This window comes from Xiphophorus maculatus, chromosome 14, assembly GCF_002775205.1.
Source record: "Xiphophorus maculatus strain JP 163 A chromosome 14, X_maculatus-5.0-male, whole genome shotgun sequence".
In the NCBI taxonomy this organism is placed as follows: Eukaryota; Metazoa; Chordata; class Actinopteri; order Cyprinodontiformes; family Poeciliidae; genus Xiphophorus; species Xiphophorus maculatus.
This window is the reverse complement of record NC_036456.1, coordinates 15,064,113-15,078,423: the sequence shown is the minus strand read 5'-3', so window position 1 is coordinate 15,078,423 and position 14,311 is coordinate 15,064,113. Positions and strand designations below refer to the sequence as shown.

At 40.7% G+C, this 14,311-nt stretch overlaps 1 protein-coding gene across 1 annotated transcript; it reads left to right on the top strand.

The window, feature by feature from the left end:
- Window positions 1–423: 423 nt before the first annotated feature.
- LOC111611085 (tigger transposable element-derived protein 1-like) lies at window positions 424–1,866 on the top strand. The gene has a single exon (XM_023346712.1). The coding sequence runs from the start codon at window positions 424–426 to the stop codon at window positions 1,864–1,866; it is 1,443 nt and encodes a 480-aa protein (XP_023202480.1).
- Window positions 1,867–14,311: the final 12,445 nt, after the last annotated feature.

Genomic DNA, 14,311 nt, shown 5'->3' with positions numbered 1-14,311 from the left:
TGTACGTACGTAAAACAGCTTGGCAAATTTAAAATTATCTTGTAATTTCGAACATCTCCTAAACCCATAATGTCGACGAAACGGCCTGGACCGACAAAAGCACCTGCGGATGGGACCAAACGGCGGAAGATGCTACCTATCTCAGATAAAGTTAAACTTCTGGACATGCTAAGGGAAGGTAAAAGCTATGCAGCCGTTGCTCGCCATTACGGAATCAATGAATCTTCCGTTCGTTACATAAAGAAGGATGAAAAAAACATAAGGACGACAGCAGCAGTCAATTTTAATACGAATGCAAAAAGGGTTGTAACTGTCCGCAACAAGACCATGGTACGGATGGAGACGGCATTAGCTCTGTGGATTAATGACTGCAGGAAAAAAAACATAACCCTGGATACAAACGTTATCTGCACAAAAGCGAGAATGCTGTATGAAAACTTTGCTGTCAGTGACGGGGAAGAGGGAGAGGATGCCGGGCCCTCAGCAAGTGCTGCTGACAAAGTGCCAAGCGCATTTAATGCAAGCAAGGGCTGGTTTGAAAAGTTTAAGAAACGCTTTGGACTTAAAAATGTTTGTCTGCACGGTGAGATGGCGTCTGCGGATACCGCTGAGGCAGAAGCCTTCGTGAACAATAAATTCAAGGCGATCATTGAGGAGGGGGGATATAAGCCCGAACAAGTTTTTAACATGGATGAGACTGCCTTATTTTGGAAACGAATGCCCTCCCGCACCTTCATCATGCAGGAAGAAGCCAAAGCCCCAGGATTTAAAGTTCACAAAGACCGTTTGACCCTGGCTATGTGCGGAAATGCCGCAGGTTTCATGATTAAACCGGGGCTGATTTACAGGTCTAAAAATCCCAGGGCGCTGAAAAACAAAAATAAGGATGATTTGCCTGTTTACTGGATGTACAATGCAAAGGCTTGGATGACAAAAGCGCTCAATCTGGATTGGTTCAAAAACTGTTTCATCCCGGAGGTCAAGTGTTATTTGAGAGGAAAGGGACTGGACTTTAAAGTGCTTCTGCTCCTTGACAACGCCGGAGGTCACGGTAATGATTTGGCATATGATGGTGTGCAAATCGAATTTCTGCCGCCAAACACTACATCCCTGATTCAGCCCATGGACCAAGGAGTCATCCGTGCTTTCAAGGCTCTCTATACGCGCAACACCCTGCAACATCTTGTTGACGCTATGGACTCGGATCAAGATTTCTCACTGAAGGACTACTGGCGTGGATACACCATCGCATTGTGTCTCCAAAACATTCAGAGGGCCATTCAGGAAATGAAAACGGAAACTCTGAAGGCCTGCTGGAAAAAACTATGGCTAGAGGCAGTGCAAAACGCAACCGGAGGCTCGCTTGACGAGGTCCACCAATCTGCCGTAGAAACAGCTGTGAATCTGGCTAAACAGATTGGAGGAGACGGCTTTAATGACATGAGTCCGGATGACATAAACGCCCTGATTGATGGAGACGCACAGCCGCTGACCGATGCAGAGCTGGCAGAAATGACAAAGCCACAAAGCGACGATGAAAGAGAAGAGGGAGAAGAGGACACGAGAGATGAGGAGGAAGGACTAACGCTTGGCCGCTTAGCAACCATGGTGCGAATGGCCACTGAACTTAAGCGAGTAGCTGAGGAATGGGACCCTTTGATGAGCCGTTCATTACAGTTCTCCAACATAATCGATGGTGGCATGTCGGTCTACAAGGATCTTTTTGCAAAGAAGAAAAAAGAGCGACAACAGCTGCCTATCACTATGTTCTTCTCCCGAACAAACACACCTGCACCGCGGGCTTCAGAAGAAGAGAACACTGCAGAGCGCAGTCAGGATGCAGCGCCCCAGTCTGAAGAGCAGTGAAACGGCCTACACGTGAGTCACTGTATTTGTATACATGTAATAGTTGCTAATTGTAAAAAAAAAAAAAAAAAAAAAAAAGTTTTCTATTTCGCGGATTTCACTTATCGCGGGTCATTTTCGGAACGTAACCCCCGCGATAAACGAGGGATCACTGTATTCCTCAGAATAGATTTGAAGTGTTCAAGAATACTTCAGTCTCCACCTCATTGTGTCACTTGTGGACATCAAAAAAGCAGTTGTTTATATCTGAGCCAATGCTTCTGTACATCCACACAAGTGATTATGCTTTTTCTTACATTTAACTGCTTATGTCATATTGCTTATGTCTCAAATAACATAAAAAATTAGGTCTGTTTAAAAGCCTCAACATTCAAAGCATTTAAGCATAAGTTTGTTGCATATGCCTCAACATGCAAAATGGTCGAACAAGTTGTCATATGTCAAACATATTATGCTTATTATACATTTCAATTAGATGTTTTTTCTAAATATGTCCTGAATTGGTAAATTGCTCTCAGATGAATCCTGACTTTATCTTACATAACAGTGTGTGGCTGGATAAGACACTAAAAGATGATTTTTGAGAGATGAACTAAGGATTTTAAGAAACAGATTGGCAGACAGAGACAAATATGCCATGGTATTTTGCTGGTTGTACAAATTGTTTTGAGAAATGCACTCACTGTTTTCCAAATGTCTATGTCTTGAATAGGTGGTTAAGAGGTGAGGATTTAGGCGCGGTCACACCCAGGGTGTAGTGCAAGAAAAGAGTTTAATGATGATAATGATGATTTTGAAGCTACAAAATCCAGAAAGTACAAGTGAGTGAGGAGATGAACAAGAACTCAGGTGGCACAGGCAGGACAATGACTCGGCCAAGACAAACGACAAAAGACTAGGATCCAGCGGGGAACCAGGATCACAGGTTGAGATTAATTACATGAAGGATTAATCAGGGGGACGAGAGACAGCTGGAAACAATCAGAGGGTAGACACGTCAACACAGGGACTAAATTAACTGTAAAACTGTAAGCAAAAATACCATTATTAACAGGATTCATGTAAGGGGTTCTGCGTGGCCATTCCATAAGCTAAATGCCCAATGTATATACTCTACAATTTGTTTTCAATGTCTGTTCTGGGTCATTTTCCAGAACATATTGCAAAACCCAGCTGTATCCAAGTCAAACACAGAGAGGTGTTTGACTAATAAGGGCTATCTCCATGAAAAATAAAAACTTTAAGGCTAATTAAGTGGGACAACAATTTAACACCCACACAGTCGCAACATGCTGGTTTCATGGGTTTAAGTGCAACCAGGAGATTATACAAAGCATAGTTATAATTTGTGTATGTTTGTGTGAATTTTATGAATTTAAAAAGGGGTGATAGATGAGGAACCTAGATAGATAGACAGAAAGAGACATATTTGATGTGACCAAGTCAGTATCTGTCTATATTTATAAATATTGGACAATTGAGTCTTAAGCTATTGATTAGTCACCACAGTGATGGTTTTGGCATCATGAAACATGTCACCTCTCATGTGATGATGGTTACTTAATACATAGTAGCTATAGTTTTGTGTTTTTAAAATATCTAGTTTAAGCAAACAACAATAAGAATCTTTGACCACAGCATGAAATGAGGGAAGCAGGCGTACAGCTGATTCAATAATAGTTACCTTAGCTTGGCTAGTGCTTGGCTTTTATCTGTTAGCATAAGGACAATGGATATTACTCTTAAAGGGCCATTTATGTAATTTAGTGGGAAGAGAGGAAAGAAAAAATTCTAACAAAACAAACAGTTTTAAGCATCAACAATGCAAAAATCAAAATGTAATACATGATCGCAAGAATATTTTAATAGTTTTATCCTAGCTAATTTATCTTTGCCCATACAAAGTCTTACTTCATTCATCCCTGTTAAGATTTCATGAAACACTGGAAGCCTGTGCTGGATTTGTTGCTTTTCTTTCATCTCGCTGGCTTGAAGCAAACGTGATCAGAGGAGCTTTTGCAGCTAAGTGAGGAGAAGCAGTTGGGGTTAGATGTTCGGCCAGCGGCAGGGCAGAGTGTGTGTGTGTGTGGCCGCTCATCTAGTAACTGGAGAGAACAAAGGGAGTTGCAGCTTGGTTAGTTGAGGGGATAGCATCTGGAGCTGCGGTATATCCTCCTCGCATCTCTGGGACTGGAGCAACCAAAGGGCTGCATCGACAGCAGCATCTGTTTTGCAATGGAATCAGAGACGAACTCTCCTTTTGGGGAAGGTATAGTTCTATGATTCCTTCTGCAGAATTGTATATATGTTAGGGGCCAAGGCTTATTTGTTTGACCTAAATAAAGTTGCACAAACGATGGACTGTATATGTCCAACCCAAGTTTTTCTCCTAGGGTTGTATAGTCCCTATGACATCACAGGATTTACGTTCCTGAAAAATCTCCTCTTCATCCTTCTGGAACCAAAAGTCTGTTAATGTAGTGCTTAATGGGATTAACAGTTTTTATAGCAGTCTCTTTGTTTCGTGTAGTTCAGTCCTTCATGGCTGAAGACACAACATGGGATACTTATTGAATTTGCAGCTGCACTGATATGACCTCTATCTCCTGTTAAGTAATAAATGGTGACATTTAAGCATTTGTGCCTTGTTCATTCGTCTGGTCAACAAACCAGACATTTTAGATCAAGACAAAACACAGTCTACAGAAGAGCTTTGTCAAAAAATCTGTAGAATTTTTTCTTCACAATGCACACACCTTATACCAGCATGATATCATTGAAAAACAAGACATTTCCATTTGATTACGAAGAGACTTATGATTGTAAAACTGTGAAAATACACAGTTTGCGCCTACATAAATGCCATCCTGCTGTGACCTTGAAAATATATGCAGAGCTACTTCTGCACAGCAGTGGACACCTGTCTGGTTTAAAATCAAATTAACACATTTATCATCGACACTGAACACCAGGCACCACTTTAATCCAATATATAAGTGTTGCACGTATGTGTGTTGTATGTAGTCTTCAATGAAAATCTTGCATTGCATTCTTTTACCATTGCCTTTGAAACGTGAGTGTAAAAATGTGGGGTATAGTGTTGTCTAAGAACTCTCAGTATGATGGCTTTGCTGTTATAAGACGAGCTCTCATGCTGGAAGGCAAACACAACAATTTCTGAGATGGTAGGAGGCCACTGAGGTGTTATGAAACACTGCACACCCTGAAAGGAGAAATGACCCACAAATTGTCTAGTTCCCTGGCAAAATACATTCTACCACTGAGTGTCAATCATCATCATCAATACAGGGGTAAGTTGGTATATACTGTAAATTATGCAATGAGTACTGGGGAAGCTGACTCAAATTCAAGAAACTAACAGCTACTGTCTTCTTCCCTCATATTTTTACTCTTCTTAAAGCTACTGTGAGTTATGCCAAAAAGGGGGACCATTATATCCATGCAGAGGATGAACAATAAAGTGAAAAAGATATGGCAGAAAAGGACAGCAATTATGCACATTTTTGCATGTGAGAGTGTTTTCATTAATGGGTTGGAGAGATGAGAGGATATCAGATGAAATGAGTTCAGTAAGGTTTAAAATGAGCCTCTGTGGCGTTTTGAAAAAAAGAATACAATCTACCTGGTGGGTCATAGTACATTTATTAAGACTTAAACGGTACTATTTATGTTTGCCTTTAAAATAGTTTCTCTCAATGTTTAATATCCACTGGCATCTGGAAGAGTGACTCAACATATTAAGTATATTCACTTCCAATACAATATTATACAATAATGAGGATAGAGCGATTGATATATGCTACTTCCTTTCCCTATTTTACGCCCTAGAGCTGCACCAGACAAAAGTCACTTCTGCAACATTTTCTGACCCAGGTAAAATGCTTGACTTGAATCAACAACATATTTACAGAGAACACACAGCAGTGCAGCTGACTGAAGCAGAGTGTGACTCCTAATCCTGGGAAAACAAGCTGTCATCAAATGATCAAACAGAGACTCGATCAATGGAAGTGCAGATCAACATGTCAACAAGAAATGTCCAATACCAACAAGTGGATCAACAAAGGAATCGACTGACGAATGCCCTCAGGTTGTTGCGATCAGAAGGTGAGAGTTGGTGCAAACATAACAAGCAGTGTTTTGAGGATCATTCATCCATCATTTTCTGCTTATCCAATAAAGGAAACTTATGTTACCCTCTCCACAAGCACACTCTCCAGGTCATTCTAGAATATTGTAGACCTGGAAAATTCTACCAAAACCCTCTGCTGGTCATCTGAGGGAGTGTTCCAATGTGTCGGCAATTGGGTGTGTCACTTTCTTTTGGTGGAGGGACTGGTCGGTAGGCTTGGCGTGGGAAATCGCAATGGGGGTTGTGGGGTTAGTGGGTGCCTGGTCTTCAGTGTACTGCACTGACCTTCCTCTCCTGGTTCTCCTTGCTGCTTGTTTGCACTGTGTGGACTTTTTTTTGGCCCCCCGTCTCTGGATGGGGCTGGGATTGATGTGTGGGTCGGGGTTGTTTGGGCGGTGTGTTTACATTGTGTTTACACAGGGTGAGTGGGGGTGAATGTATGTGTGTGAATGCAAGAAGGTGGGAACATGTGACTGAGTCTGTGTGTGCCTGTTTTTCTGTCAGATTGAACTACCCCCTTTCCTGGATCATCTTGCGTCTCCTTCCAAATGTGGGATCTATTTCCTTCTGTCACACTCCCTATTGGTTCTCAGTGTCTGGGGCTGGGTGCTCGGGTAGGGGCCCGCTCAACATCCCTGATATCCCTCTACTGCTCCTTCCACACACACACACCCACGGGTATTTTCTGATATATTAAATTAGGCTCTAAACAAAACAAACTAAACAAATCTTGTATGAACATGTATTGTGTACTTCACAGAGATGTTGTAGTTATTGTTATGTATGTGTGGCAGGATGAAGTGTGTCAGCATCTGACACTAGAGGGTGGTCCCTACAAAAGCAGGGGTAAACAGCAGGTTCAGAAACTTGTTTGGCTGAGACATGTTGCCATGTGTTTCTGTGTTGTGCTTTCTGTGTGTTGAGTACAGGTGAGATTGGCTGCCTGCACACTTTCTTCTGTGGATGTTGCTTGAACATCTGTGCACCTGCAGATAACTCTGTCGGCATCTTTACCTCCACATCTGACTGTAGGTGGAGTGGCTGCTGTTGCTAAACAGTTTCTGGCTCTGGAGGGCTCAAGTTTAGGAACCCTCTTCGAAAGGGATGCTTTGTGAAAATAAAAGAAGCTTTCACAATTTAAAAAAAAAGAAGTTATTTTATTAGCACCATGAATTAGTGCAGTGAGACATATAAAAAAATGTCCAGAAGTAGAACCAACAACAACTTTTTGTCTTCTTCAGATCCTGTCTGATGTTGATTTTACCACTATGCTTCATCTGCAAGTGCAACACACAGCAGCTCCTCATCACTGCATCATAATCAGAAATCACTGCCAGGCACCTCTTTCAGATGCTGATGCTATTTTTTGCCATGTCCAGCTACAGTGGTAACCAGACAGTCTGGGACCAAGTAATCATCTCGTGGGGCACGTAGTGTAGGAGTGGCCCTTTCCGATGTCACTGATCCACAGATATGTGGCATTGCTCTGGGTTGTTATATCTCACTGCAGAGTTAATCTCGCACCAATTAGTTCCAACCCAGGAGGTACTACTGAGCTCTGTGCTATGAAACGGTGCTACCCTTAGGGAACCCTCCTCCTCCTTGTGCTCTCTCCCACCTTTTTTCTCTTTCCACAGATCAGCTTCTAGTCAATGAGGCTCAGCTTTGCACCCTCAGACACACATACACACCCTCAGCATTTCTCCCTCAAAAGGCTGTCTCTATTGATCTATTGATCACTATATTTTTGCTCTGAGATATTGTCTGATGATACTACTACAGCAGGATGTTACATGACTCCTATAATTAGTGTGTCGATATGACGTCAAGGTTTTTACTGCTGTACTGTTTTCAGGAATTAAAACAATGAGCAGAAGTAATTTGTAATCTGAACATTTTCAAACCTCTTTGTCCTAGAGGGTGAGCAATAACAATATAATTATATAAACACATTTTGTATATATATATATATATATATATATATATATATATATATATACGGTTCACAACAATGTGAGGTTGAAAATGTATTTGTTGGGATCATCTGGGGAAACGTGTTGCTACAGGCTACAGAGCTCAAGACTCGGAGTGTGGAGGTTCCGTCACTGGGATGGTGTTACAAGAGGTGAATACGTACAAGCTCTAGAAGCTTTCAAGATTTGAGAAGAGCAAAGACAACTGAAAGATATACACTTAAGGTTGAAACAGGGGAAAAGGGCAGGATTGAGGGATGAAGGATGTAGTGGAAAAGGATGAAGACGGTAGGGATGAGGAATGAATGAGTGAAGAAGGTTGGACTGATGGATGGCACAGATAGCAGAATGAAATGAAAATGACAAATGGGTGTTGAATGAAGAAGGTAGGACTAATGGATAAAGGATGTCAGGATGATGGCTGGTAGGAAATGAATGAGGCAGAGATGATGAATGAAGGAGGTAAAGACGATGGATGAAGGAGATAGGGATGATGGAAGAAGAAGGTAGGACTGACACCTGCTTGGTATGATGGATGAAGGAGGTAGGTCTGATAGATAAAGAAGAAATGGATGATGGTGGACTGGCAGTATGAATAAAGGAGGTAGAGATGATGGATGAAAGAGAGAGGGATAACGGATGGATCAGATAGCAGATGACAGATGATCAGGTGTGTCAAATGCAGGTGGTATGGATAAAGGATGAAGGAGGTAGGAATAATGTAGGTAGTAAATGAGGCAGAGATGATATTTGAAGGAGGTAGGGATGAGGGATGTAGGAGATATTGACGATAGATGACGAAACTACGGGTGACTGATGAATAAAGTAGGGATGATGGATCTTTTTTTTTACAGATTATTTGTTTCATGTTTTACTGTAACAACATTGGTGACAGTTTTAACAAATATTTAAAAACATTTTTATAAACATTACCTACTGCGGCTTTAAGGATGGAGAAAGTCCAGATTTCTTTGATTTAAAGTTTAGTTCACACATGGATGTACATATTTGCTTATTTTTGTGAAAAACACTTGAGTATAAGTGAGCACAAGTTGACATGAGAATACGAAACCTTCAAGTCATCTGAATTTGTTTCTAAATCACAGTTCAGATGGGAGATTTAGGTGTTTTAAAGTGGAAGCTATCTGGCTATCAAGATTCGATGTCCATTGGATTTTGCTCTCTTACTGTTTCTACATTTTCTCTCTAGCCTCCCACCTCGGTTTCACTCTTCTTTTTCTTATCACTTTATTTCTCTCCCTTGTTTATCCTGCTTGCTCTCATTTCATCATTGCTTGATTTCCCACTCCCAGCTCCTGTTTCTTACTTCTTCCCATCTACTTCTCCCTTTCTGCAGCTATTTTCACTCACTCGGTGACATGACCGGGGGGCCTGTAAACAGGGATTTTGACAGATGCAGATGAGTGTGAGACACAGAGCAGTTCAGGACTGCATTCTTTACCTGCTGCCTCTCATCGCACAGGTTTGTCATGTTGTTAGCATTGATAATATTGTACAAAGGCTTTCTGACATTCTAGCTCACATCTGCGAGTCTTTTTCGGGTGTATTTTTAGGTGGAATGCTTTTCTATTCAAGTGTTCTATGCACATCTAGGAAATGATTATGTTTTAAGGGTGGGAGAACAACATCAAATTAGCATCATTTTTAATATGGAAGGTAGACATCACAAAGCTGTGCATTTCTTTATTAATAGTAAAGATGTCGTCAACCTGTTGAATCTGTATTACCAAAAGATTATGACCAAACATAATTAAAATTTTCAGCCTGTGAATGTACATCCATATATTTTATTCTCAGATGATAATCTATAACAGCAATTATTTGTACATTTATCATCAACAAAGTAAGCTATACCATAAAATCTAACTACAAAACTTTCGTACTGTTGGGTAGGATGGAATGAGCCCAGACATGACCAACTGGGTCACCAGTTAGCAATAATGCAACTTCTGAAAAGGGCTTCACTTTGTTGGTAATTACACAATGCTTCCTCAGTGCACACTGAGCACTGGATTGGAACCATTCTTATTCCTGTCCTTTTTCTGCTTGAGTTTTTCAAAAGATGAAAAAATCCCCTCTGCAAATGTAACAGCTGCTTACAGAAGTAGGGCAACTCCCATCATGTTGATATATGGGCCTAAAACCATAGATGGTATTAATTCCCAATCTGCCTCACGGCACGTTTTTCCCCCCTTTTATATTTCCCTCTTCTGATTTTTGGATTCATGACTGAATTGCTGTTTCACCCATTAGGATATTCATGTTTAGGGCCCCTCAAGACACATTAAATGTGCTTAGGTAGAAAACTGCTTATGGTCCACCAGAGAATATGACTGTCTTCAGCCTTATTGTGCCCAAGTACGTTTACTGGCTGTGGACAATTAGAGCACCAAGTAGGGAATGATTTATCAGGTTTACAATATGCAATATTGATGTGATATTGTATACTTCTGCAGAGACAACACCTTCTGCTTTATCTTGTGTCATCGCCACATGGTAGTGGGGTAACACATGCAAGATATTTTCCCGGCAAAAATCATTGTCAAAAGTTGTTTAGAGCTACACTCCCTGCAGCGACGATGTATTTATGAGTGCACCATAGTTCTTTCTTCCAAGGGACTGGTGCAAAGCGTCATCTATGTATGCTGCTGTGCAAGACAAAAAAAAGTTTGCACAGATTTACTCTTGTAACTTTTAAAACTGTTTAGCATCTTGTCACACAGGACAAGTCAGTACAAGTAAATAGGGATGAGTCAGACAGTTTAAAAATAACACATTTTCTCAGTGACAACTTCCCTCCTCCTGCTGATTCTCACACGTTCACACAGTTTGTTCTCTGAAGTCATAACACTTTATTTTTACACATTAGATCACAATATACTTTCATAAATTTCAGGTGAGCGAGTTTGATCATATACATATGTTTGTTTATAATAATTTATCTCAAAAGATCTTTTTTTTTTCAGATATAAAAGTTCATGTTTTCACACTTCCGTGGAGCAAATGTAAGCCAGCCGAGTCAAATGCGAGTCAGAGCATATTATTCTGTTAAAATCAGGCCTTCTCCATTCATAAGAAATGCTTTTCTTCATATCTCCTGATGTGAACTCTGTTTCAACCCAATCCTCCAGAGGGATGACTGCTGTAATTGAAACAGGGATGGAGCTGCTGAAGCCCCAGTGCTATCAACTCATCCCCCATATACAAATGGATATCTGAATGGACACACAGCAAATGTTTGAGTTGATTTTTGTCACCTGCAATCCGTCCGGTTGAACATTCATCTGCGACTGTATTGATTTAGCAACGCAAGCCCAGATTGGCTGGGAGTTTGGAAGTATTACATCAAAACCACAAATCAAGAGTTCAGAACATCCAGGAACAGGCAGTGCCTGACTCAATCACACCTAGAAATGTAATATTCTCCTGGAAGAGAGACGGCACAGTTAGGATGAACTTGTATTAGTTGAGGTAGCAACAACAACAACAAAAAACACAACCTGCAAAATCCTTTTGAAATTTTGCAGATGTTAAGTAAAAACAAATTAACGACAGACAAAAAGTAATCTAGTCTGTTGCTGCCATTTATCAGACTCCCAAATTAATCACAGCGGAAGCTGACAAGTGGAAAATTACAGTCGAGATTTCTGGCAGAGATGGAAGTTGAGAAGACTTATAGAAAGAAAATTGTGTATTAAAGGTAAATGCAGTGCCATTGTTTTTACATTTGAGTTGGTTTGCTTTGTCGAAAATAGAAATATTAGTACTTTTGCTGTAACACAACACATTTAAGATACAGGAGCTGCAAACACCATATTTATATGGCAAGTGATCCTAAGTCAGGATCTCTGTTGTCTCTCTGATTTCCATAGTTTCACCTGTCAGTGTTGTCTGTAGGGTTGAATACAGACAGGCAGAGAGACATGATGAAGAAATAACAAAACAGTCCTAGTCCAGAGTTAGTTTTATAAAGCAATACTACTGGGGCTGAATATTTTGTCAATGAGTTTTTATACAGACAAAAACTGGTGGTTGACATTTCATGTCAATAAGTAATAAGGAGATCAAATATACTAAATCCATTCATCCATCGTTATTCCTGCTTATCCGCATAGGTTTATGGGTTTGATTAAAGGGGCATCCACTCTTCCTGCTGTATGTATGACACAAATTCTCTTGGGGATCACTATCTGTGCATAACACCTGTGAGTGTCTCCAGCACTCATTGGGCGAAATTCGCATTACACCCTGGACAGGTTGCCAATGGGACTGAGTCTTCCTGAGAAGTAGAAAATGATTGAATTCCTTTGTCCTGTGTGAGGTCACGTGTCTCCAGTGAAAAATATCCCCACAAACCACAAGAAAACACTCCTGGGCCGAACCACAAAGAAATCTATACATTGTAAAAATGAAGCAGTTTAAGAGACACCAGCAAACAGGTTGTAGTCCCAATGGTATCCCGGGACAACCGGGATGCTTCAATTTAATAGCCTGAACATTCAGGATTTCTGAAAGTTTATGTATAAAATAAATGGCTGTTGTGTTTCTTCTGTTGTTAGAGAGGAAGTTGTTAGCAGCTATTCTTCAGTCAGCTTAATGACTGACTGTACCGTAGATGAATTTATGCTGAAAGGAGTGATCACTGGAATGAAAAGCAGGTGGGAGACTAACTACCAGAGTCTAGTAGTTATTCAATTCCAGTCCTTGAGGGCTGGTATCCTGCAATCTTTAGATGTACCTGTTCTTCAACAAACCTGAGTCAAATAATCAGCTCATTAGCAGGACTCTATAGTACTTGACTATGATTTGAATTTTGAGTCAGCTCTGTTTACCCAGGGATACATCTAAACGTTGCAGGACGCTGACCCTTGAAGCCCGGAGTTGTCAACTTGCTACAGAGACAACTTGATCTAAAGATAAATGGACTGGCTGAACAAAAACCAACAATCAGAAATCAGAAAACTGTAAATCACATAAAACAGTCTAACATGGGAATAACGAAACTCAAAAGTCCAAAATATTAAAGAGTAACTGTGTGCAGTAGGATCTAAATTACAATAATAACACTAGAGCTAAGGCATTTTAATTAAGAGAAAATCAGTAACTAATGATTATAACCTTTGGAGCTAGGGTGGGTCAGAGTGCTACTTGACCTTGGAAAAATGTTCATCATTATCTTTTGGCTATCAAATGCAATTTTTGTGTGTGCAGACTGGATTTTATAGATACACGCATTTTTAAAAAGAGGTAACAACTCCTCAATGGCTGCATAACTGTATATAACAGTTAATCTTCTTATCTCTGCCTAAAAGGCTATTCAGAAGAGGCAAGTTCGTCATGACTTCAATTATTTGTTCAAAAAATAGCTTGGAAAACAAGCGCTCCAGATAGTTGCAGTTACATAAGATCTTATAAGATCCTCTGAGGAAGCCAACTTCTTCAGTCACAGGTGGTAAAAACATTATTATGCTAGTATTTTTCTCCCATCTTTAAAGTAGAACAAGAATAATATAGTGTTGTTTTAAGACTCTGTGGCAGCTTCTTCCGGTACTCATGGGTTCTGTATGAAAACACCATTTCTGGTCGTAATTGGGTCGTTCTTCCTTTGAACCTGTCACTGTGCCACAGGCAGCACCTTCTTTGGATATATTCAAATCAAAGCAGGCATCTATAAAGGGCGGGTGCACGCCTACGCACCGAGCGAAACTTAAACACAAATACACTCATGATGTGTAGATTATACATGTGCACACACACACACAAATAGAGCACATCATCAGAGGAGCTCGACTTTAGCAGGTTGTCAAGCATTTGCAGAGAGAGGCACGTCAACTTCTGAGGACACCCCACCTGTGACAGGCATCTCCATGGCACCTCTCAGATCGCTTTGGCGCCAGGGCGGCAGCTCCTTACATTTCAATCTGCTCTCTCTTCTTCCCCCACAAGCCTGAGCGTCAAGGTCTGGGAACAGGTTTCACATCAGAGCCAAGCTTTGCCCACACACATACGCAAACACCTGCACCATGCCTGCATGCAAACTCAAAGAAAGGATGAACGTCGTCATCCTAGATGTGTGGTGCTAAAACGGGAGGGCTATGCAGGCCAAATCGATGTGAGCGGCGTCCTTTTCTTGATAGAGTGTGTTCTGCAAAACATCTTAATGCAACTTAAATATTAACTGTTTATCGTAGTTATTGTTTCTATTTCTGTGGGGCTAACTGATCAGTTCAAAGAGTTTCTACTGGGAAAGTGAGGAAAACTCTGGAATGTGACTGATGTTTTTCCAGGTCAGGTCAAT